This window comes from Borostomias antarcticus (assembly GCF_949987555.1).
Source record: "Borostomias antarcticus genome assembly, contig: scaffold_737, whole genome shotgun sequence".
Classification (NCBI taxonomy): Eukaryota; Metazoa; Chordata; class Actinopteri; order Stomiiformes; family Stomiidae; genus Borostomias; species Borostomias antarcticus.
The window spans coordinates 5,001-13,117 of record NW_028175701.1 but is presented as its reverse complement, the minus strand read 5'-3'; the positions used below and the strand labels follow the sequence as shown (position 1 = coordinate 13,117).

General features: G+C 53.5%; 1 protein-coding gene across 1 annotated transcript; it reads left to right on the top strand.

The window, feature by feature from the left end:
- Window positions 1-1,177: 1,177 nt before the first annotated feature.
- On the top strand, window positions 1,178-2,287 carry LOC311329283 (homeodomain-interacting protein kinase 2-like; the record flags this gene model as incomplete). Its single annotated transcript, XM_084463145.1, has 1 exon — window positions 1,178-2,287. The coding sequence occupies one exon, from the start codon at window positions 1,178-1,180 to the stop codon at window positions 2,285-2,287; it is 1,110 nt and encodes a 369-aa protein (XP_084319271.1).
- Window positions 2,288-8,117: the final 5,830 nt, after the last annotated feature.

The following is an 8,117-nucleotide window of genomic DNA, read 5'->3' as shown; positions in this document are numbered from 1 at the left end:
TTCAGCACGTCAACATTCACATGTGAATAGATTCAAATATAAACAGTGCAATAAGATTTTTCCTCTTCATCTTTTTGTATGCCCGGGGTCCATTGAAGTTGCTTTTTCAGTGGTGCAAGCTGTTTTGAGTTGATTTCGTCTCGTTAGAGGCACGGAGTAAGACTCCCATTTAGGAGGGTATCCCACTTGCAACCTCTGTGTTTGGTCGTCTTCTCGTCAACCTAGTGGTCAGTAAAATCAGTCAAATGGTGGACATCGTTGGATTCCTCTCAGCCCACAGAAGCTAGCTTGCCTCGTTTTGAGCAGTTTGGAGTCGAGTAGTGTCAGCGTAATATATGACACAAAATGTAACTTATGAATATTGTGTTGCATTCGCCCCTGACTCACGAATATCATCCTGTCGCTCGGCAAGCTTTTTCACGTTTGGTAGTTTACAGCTAATTGAAATGATTGGGTGCAGTGTGATACAGTAGATATGGAACAACTGACTGTTGGCTCACCTTCACCTCGCTTCTCACTCGCAGCGATGTTGTTAATCAAAGCGCAGTCAGCCGGTGGAGCTCGAGAGCCCCGGTAGCTTAGCCTCCCAGTGGATCAATGCATTGTACCTACCTAACTAAGAATAAGCACCAAAAGAGCTACTAAACGCCTCAAGCTCTGAGCTCTGTGGATTTAGAAAGTAGACGGGCTCTTGAGTAGAGTAGACTACACTTCTACTGAGACACCAAGCAGAGTTTTTTATGTACAAAGCCGGACACACGCACGCACGCACCCAATGTACAGCGGTCAGTCTAAACCCCCTCATCCCCACAACAGTAGGACATCATTAACAGTAGCCAGCAGTAGTAACAGAAGTAGTAGTAGAAAACAGAAGCTATATTTCTAAGTGTGTTCTTATCTCTCTGTATGTTGAAGTATGTACACTACAGTCAGTCCATTGTGTTCCATAAATGAGACGTAGATGATGAAGATCTGCGTAGATGTGTGTGTGTGTGTGTGTGTTTGTGTGTGTGTGTGTGTGTGTGTGTGTGTGTTGAAATGACCTGCCCTGACCCAAGCAGTCTTTATTTAAAGCGGCCGCTCGTGTTTCAGACACTCTCTCGCATTCCTAACCTCTCACTTTCTCTTTCCACCTCTCTCCTCCTTCTCCCCCCCTCCTCCCTCTCATCTTTCAGGTATGGCCTCGCAAGTGCAAGTCTTTTCCCCTCACACTCTCCAGTCAAGTGCCTTCTTTAGCGTGAAGAGGCTGAAGGTGGAGCAGAGTTCGGTCTGGGATATGACCGGCTACGGCTCCCACAGCAAAGTCTACAGCCACAACAGCCAGACCTGCACTAGCTCTGCCCCCCTGGGCCTGTCCAGCTCCTCCCTGCCCTGTGACCAGACCCTCCTCCTCCCAGTCGGAGCCGCTCACATCCTGGTGGCCTCCGCCTGCAGCGCCTCGGGGCTCTCCGGCGCCACCCTGCTGGCCAGTAGCGGCAGTGGAAGCAGCGGCGGTAGCGGGGCGGTCCACAACCTGACCCGACGCAGCACCGTGAGCCTGCTGGACACCTACCAGCGATGCGGGCTTAAGCGCAAGAGTGAGGAGCTCGACCACAACAGCAGCGTGACCATCGTAGAGGAGCACGGCCTGCCGATGATCCAGAACACCGCCAGCGGCGCCGCGGCGCCCACGGCCACGGCCGCCTCCACCGCCACCTCCAAAACGAGCGGCGGCAACAGCGAGGGCGACTACCAGCTGGTGCAGCACGAGGTGCTCTGCTCCATGACCAACACCTACGAGGTGCTGGAGTTCCTGGGCCGGGGCACCTTCGGACAGGTGGTCAAGTGCTGGAAGAGGGGCACCAACGAGATCGTGGCCATCAAGATCCTGAAGAACCACCCGTCGTACGCCCGGCAGGGCCAGATCGAGGTCAGCATCCTGGCCCGGCTGAGCACGGAGAACGCCGACGACTACAACTTTGTGCGCGCGTACGAGTGCTTCCAGCACAAGAACCACACGTGCTTGGTGTTCGAGATGCTGGAGCAGAACCTCTACGACTTCCTGAAGCAGAACAAGTTCAGCCCGCTGCCCCTGAAGTACATCCGGCCGGTCCTTCAGCAGGTGTCCACCGCCCTGATGAAGCTGAAGAGCCTGGGCCTGATCCACGCCGACCTGAAGCCCGAGAACATCATGCTGGTGGACCCGTCCAGACAACCCTACCGGGTCAAGGTCATCGACTTCGGCTCCGCTAGCCACGTGTCCAAGGCGGTCTGCTCCACCTACCTGCAGTCCAGATACTACAGGTAAGACTTTGGGCTACGAGTTTGTCATTCCGACCTCATGTGTTGCACTGCTATTAGGTTAGTCCTATCACACCCCCTGAAAGGCCCTAATATAATCCGGATCATGGTAGAATTCTTCTTTGGTCCAAAGGCACATTTGGGTTTGGGTGTGATAGGTTGGTGGTGCTAATCCCAGCTGTCCTACATGCATGGCAGCGCAGGCTGCCGGCTCAGCTCGTACGACGGACGAGAAGCGAGAGCGCCGAGTCGGAGACGAGCGTTCTCTCTCCCGGGCCGATTCGGTCACGCCGCTTTGTGCGTCGTGTGAGATTTATCGCCGCGTTTATTGGAATGTTTTCCTAGTCGGGCCGAGTATTTGAACCGGGGCTCCACGGTCCTTGTCGGTCTTATTAGCTCCACAAGGGCTTGGGGGAACTCTTTCTCTTTCTTCTCTCTCTCTCCCCCCCTCCTTTCTCTCACACACAAACTCTCCGTCTATCCCTCCCTCCACCCCTGCTCTCCTGTGAGTCTGATGGAGCAGGAAAACGCGCAGGCTTGCCGAGAAACCGGCTGCTTATCCCGCTTAATGTGATCAAGCGGGGGCGTCGTGTGCCGTGTGAAGATTACAGCGGGCCTGTTCCCCGCGCTTAGCTGCCCGCTCCGGGCTGCAGAGAGGCGGCACCTGGGAAGTATTTGCCTCTGAGGCAATTTCAGTCTCAAGGAGACTTTCCTGGAAGAGTGATTTCTTTTTTTTGCTGTGCGTGTGTGTGCGCGCGTGTGTGTAGCTAGCGTTCCTTAGAAAAAAAAACAACTCGCTGAAGGAGGGCTCTAAACACACGTCGCGGGGGAAGCGGCCCCTCCCCCCCGTCACCACCACCCCCCCCCCGCCCCTCCCTCCCCCGGGCCCTTGGCGGCTGGCTCCTGGTTCCCCCAGGACGGAGCTGGCTGTGGGGTCAGGCCGAGTTCTGCTGTAATACGTCTCTGTAATCCACACCAGCGGGGGCCAGCATTGGAACCAGATGACGAGCTGCCTGCCTGGGAAGAGCTCTCTTCATCTCCCCCCCCCACCCTCGCCCCGTGGCCAACTGACTGTTTGGGTTTCACAGGAGGCAGTGCAGGGACAGCGGAGAAGAGGGCCAACAATGGTCACACAGAGCAGCTTTGTCAGGGCTGGGAGCTTGGGGGGGCCTGAGTGGGTGGGGGGGGTTGGAACCGGGTCCGGGGATGAGGCTGGGCCCGGGGTTGAGGCTGGGCCCGGGGACTACGGCTGGAGCTTGCAGATCTGGGGGCTAGCCAGATGTCGTGGCGGCTAACGTAAACGAGAAGTATCGCACTGGCGCTCTCCCTGTCTCACACCTAACCGCCGACCTACGTGCTGTAGCTTGTGCTGACCGTCGGGTCACATGCTGGACAGGGGATGTGGGTTTTGGGACGAGCTGTTTATGTTCTGGGAGAGGAGAGGAGGATGATCATCCCTTCATTTCCTCTTGGCAACGGAGGAGGGGAAAGACAGAGTTGACACTGACCAGAGGCTTACCAGCTGGAGATACAGCAGGACACTGAACTGTGTGTGTGTGTGCGCGCGTGCGTGTACAGTTTACTCTGCATTTATGTTTCCTAAGCTGTGTGTGTGTCCATGCAGGCATATCCGTGGGTGATTGTGTTCTTCATTGGTGGGCATGTGTGTGAAAACATGTGTGCATGTGTGTGTGCGTGTGTGTGTGTTTGTGTGTGCATTTGTGTGTGTCTTTTTCTGGGTGTTCTTCATTGGTGGGCATGTGTGCGTGCATGTGTGTGTGTGTGTGTGTGCGCGCTTGTGTGTGTGCGCGCGCGTGTGTGTGTGTGCGTGCGCCTTCCCGTTGGCTGTCACGCTAAAAAGCCTTGGGCCTCATGCAGCGGGTGCTCAGGGCTCCGACTGAACCAGCGCGTACTAAGTCACCTTCAGAACCGCACTCCATAAATCCTCGCTAGCCGCACCGTCTTCCGTGTCTGAACACGACCCAGCGAGGCGCTTCGGCCGGACCCCGGTTCAGAGAGCATTCCTGGGTCTCCATCGTACTAGGATCCACGGGGTCAGCCTCCACATCAAAGCAGCCAGATGATGTCAGATGAACCGATAGCTCCCCCCACGTCCGTGGAAACGATGGCTTCGCTACGCGGAGGTGTGTGAGCCGACCGGTTCTCCGGCCCCGGGCGCCGTGCGCCGTGTGATTATTTGTCTTGGCCCGGCCTGTGTGATCCGCAGGGCAGCTGCGCTCTCGTTGACCCCCCTCCGCCCCTGCCCCCTCCCCCCCTCCGCCAGACCTCCCCCTCCGCTTGGCAACATCTGTCTCTCTCAGGTCTCTCTTGGGTCTGTTTGCGCTGCGTCTCTCTGCTGTCTGTTGGTGGGTGTCTTCTCGGAGACCTGCTGACGGAGACATGGCAGCGGGCTGAGCGTGAGGTGTCCAGTTCGAAAGAGGGACAGAGGGAAAGAGAGAGAAGGAGAGAGAGCGAAAGAGAAGGAGAGAGAGAGCTTTTACTTGCTGTTTATCCCAGTGGAAGCTTTCTATAGAAGATAGACTGTAACTGAGAAAGAGGAAAGTCGTTTAACACCCATATCTGTCTTTACCTGTCCTTAGTTTGGTGGGAACCTGATCTATGGTACACACACACACACACGCACACGCACACACGCACGCACACACAGAACACGGCAGTTCGCATTATGCAGGCTATAGTGTGTGTGTGTATGTGTGTGTCTTCGTGCGTGCGTGTGTGTGTGTATAACTCTGAGCTGTGTGCGTGTGTATAACTCTAAGCTGCCGGGCTATTTGAACGTAGAAAATGATTTATGGATTTTCCACAAGGTTGACTCGTGCAAATAAAACAGCAGCATTCAAGGTAAACAGAGGATGGCTGTTACAGGAACACGGTGATAGATAGGGTGCTTACATTTACAACAGCACGGGACAGGGTCTGATCACCTCTGCTTCTCTCATGTAGCTACTCTAACCCTGCCGCTAGCCTGGGAAATAAATTATGCAGATTATATATTGGGTCCTCAATATACATATTACAGTCGTGTATAGTTGTGTATCCAATAACTTATGAAACAGACTGTATATATGCAGCATGTGCATATTTTATAGTTGAGCCTTTATTACAGCAGCCCTCTGGGAGTCTGGTTGTTCCGCTCTGTTGTGAATGTTTATGGCTGTTAGCTCTGCTAGCTAGCTAGCTAACCCCCTGGTGTTTATGGCTGTTAGCTCTGCTAGCTAGCTAGCTAACCCTCCAGCTAATGGTGTCACAGGTAAGCTTTCCGGCTTACCTCCTGACCAGATAAAGGGATTATTGTCTTGTCCAAGTTGGGCATGTTTGGCCCATTTCTCTCAGTGGAGAAGGGCAGACGATGCAGGGAATCCAGTCAGTATTTAAGTTTGGGGCTTTATATACAGTTACCTCAGGCAGCACAGCTGTTCAGCGGGCTGTGTGGTTAGAGGTTTGACAGAGCAGAGCAGAGGAGAAGAGAGAGGAGAATAGAGGAGGCTTGTGACTCTTCCTGGGGTAACGAGGCTGATTCAGCCTGGCCAGCCGAGCGCAGAGACCTGCCTGCTGTGGATTTCCCAGCGGAGGTGTAAATAATAGCCCGGTCATGTGACTTGACCTGACGGTGCAGTAGCATCTGTGCTATTGTCTTTTAGCACAGAATCTTTTCTGTTGGTACAGTATATTTTGCCTGTCTCCCTGTCTAGCCACCTGTCTGTCTCTCTAACCACCTGTCTATCTGTCTAACCACCTGTCTACCTGTCTAACCACCTGTCTGCCTCTATCTGTCTAACCACCTGTCTACCTGTCTAACCACCTGTCTGCCTCTCTAATCACCTATCTGTCTAACCACCTGTCTACCTGTCTAATCACCTGTCTACCTGTATAACCACCTGTCTACCTGTCTAACCACCTGTCTGCCTCTATCTGTCTAACCACCTGTCTACCTGTCTAACCACCTGTCTACCTGTCTAACCACCTGCCTTCCTGTCTAACCACCTGTCTGCCTGTCTAACCACCTGTCTGCCTGTCTAACCACCTGTCTACCCACCGGTCGACCTGTCTAACCTGTTAACCCACCTGTCTACCTGTCTACCTATCTGGCCACCTGTCTAACCTGTCTACCCACCTGTCTACCTTTCTAACCTGTCTAACCACCTGTCTATCTGTTTAACCACTGTCTACCTGTCTAACCATCTGTCTACCTATCTAACCATCTGTCTACCTGTCTAACCATCTGTCTACCTGTCTAACCGCCTGTCTAACCACCTGTCTGCCTGTCTAACCACCTGTCTACCCACCGGTCGACCTGTCTAACCTGTTAACCCACCTGTCTACCTGTCTACCTATCTGGCCACCTGTCTAACCTGTCTACCCACCTGTCTACCTTTCTAACCTGTCTAACCACCTGTCTATCTGTTTAACCACTGTCTACCTGTCTAACCATCTGTCTACCTGTCTAACCATCTGTCTACCTGTCTAACCACCTGTCTGCCTGTCTAATCACCTGTCTACCTGTCTAACCACCTGTCTGCCTGTCTAACCACCTGTCTGCCTGTCTAACCACCTGCCTGCCTCTCTAATCACATGTCTAACCACCTGTCTGCCTGTCTAACCACCTGTCTGCCTCTCTAATCACATGTCTAACCACCTGTCTAACCACCTGTCTGCCTGTCTAATGACCTGTCTACCTGTCTAACCACCTGTCTACCTGTCTAACCACCTGTCTAACCACCTGTCTGCCTGTCTAACCACCTGTCTGCCTGTCTAACCACCTGTCTAACCACCTGTCTGCCTGTCTAACCACCTGTCTGCCTGTTTAACCACCTGTCTACCTGTCTAACCACCTGTCTGCCTGTCTAACCACCTGTCTAACGACCTGTCTGCCTGTCTAACCACCTGTCTAACCACCTGTCTGCCTGTCTAACCACCTGTCTGCCTGTTTAACCACCTGTCTACCTGTCTAACCACCTGTCTGCCTGTCTAACCACCTGTCTAACCACCTGACTGCCTGTCTAACCACCTGTCTGTCTGTCTGTCTAACCACCTGTCTGCCTGTTTAACCACCTGTCTAACCACCTGTCTGCCTGTCTAACCACCTGTCTGCCTGTCTAACCACCTGTCTGCCTGTTTAACCACCTATCTACCTGTCTAACCACCTGTCTGCCTGTCTAACCACCTGTCTAACCACCTGTCTGCCTGTCTAACCACCTGTCTGCCTGTTTAACCACCTGTCTACCTGTCTAACCACCTGTCTGCCTGTTTAACCACCTGTCTGCCTGTTTAACCACCTGTGTGCCTGTCTAACCACCTGTCTAACCACCTGACTGCCTGTCTAACCACCTGTCTGTCTGTCTGTCTAACCACCTGTCTGCCTGTCTAACCACCTGTCTAACCACCTGACTGCCTGTCTAACCACCTGTCTGTCTGTCTGTCTAACCACCTGTCTGCCTGTTTAACCACCTGTCTAGCCACCTGTCTGCCTGTTTAACCACCTGTCTACCTGTCTAACCACCTGTCTGCCTGTCTAACCACTGTGTACAGGCGTTCCAGCCCATTCCCTCTGCCTCCGTGCCCGACATTAAGCAGTGTTGTAATGAATGAGGTTTCCGTTAGTCCTGTTCTCTGAGGGGAAGGAAGCTACGTGATCAGGTTACAACAGCAGGACGGGGGACAGAGGAGACGCGGACTGCAGTGGGGTCCTTCTGCTGACACACACACACACACACACACACACACACACACACACACACACACACACACACTTCCTGCCCAATCATGTCCCACACTCAGGAGAGGCATGCTGGGATTGATTCATAAGGGCTGTCTCT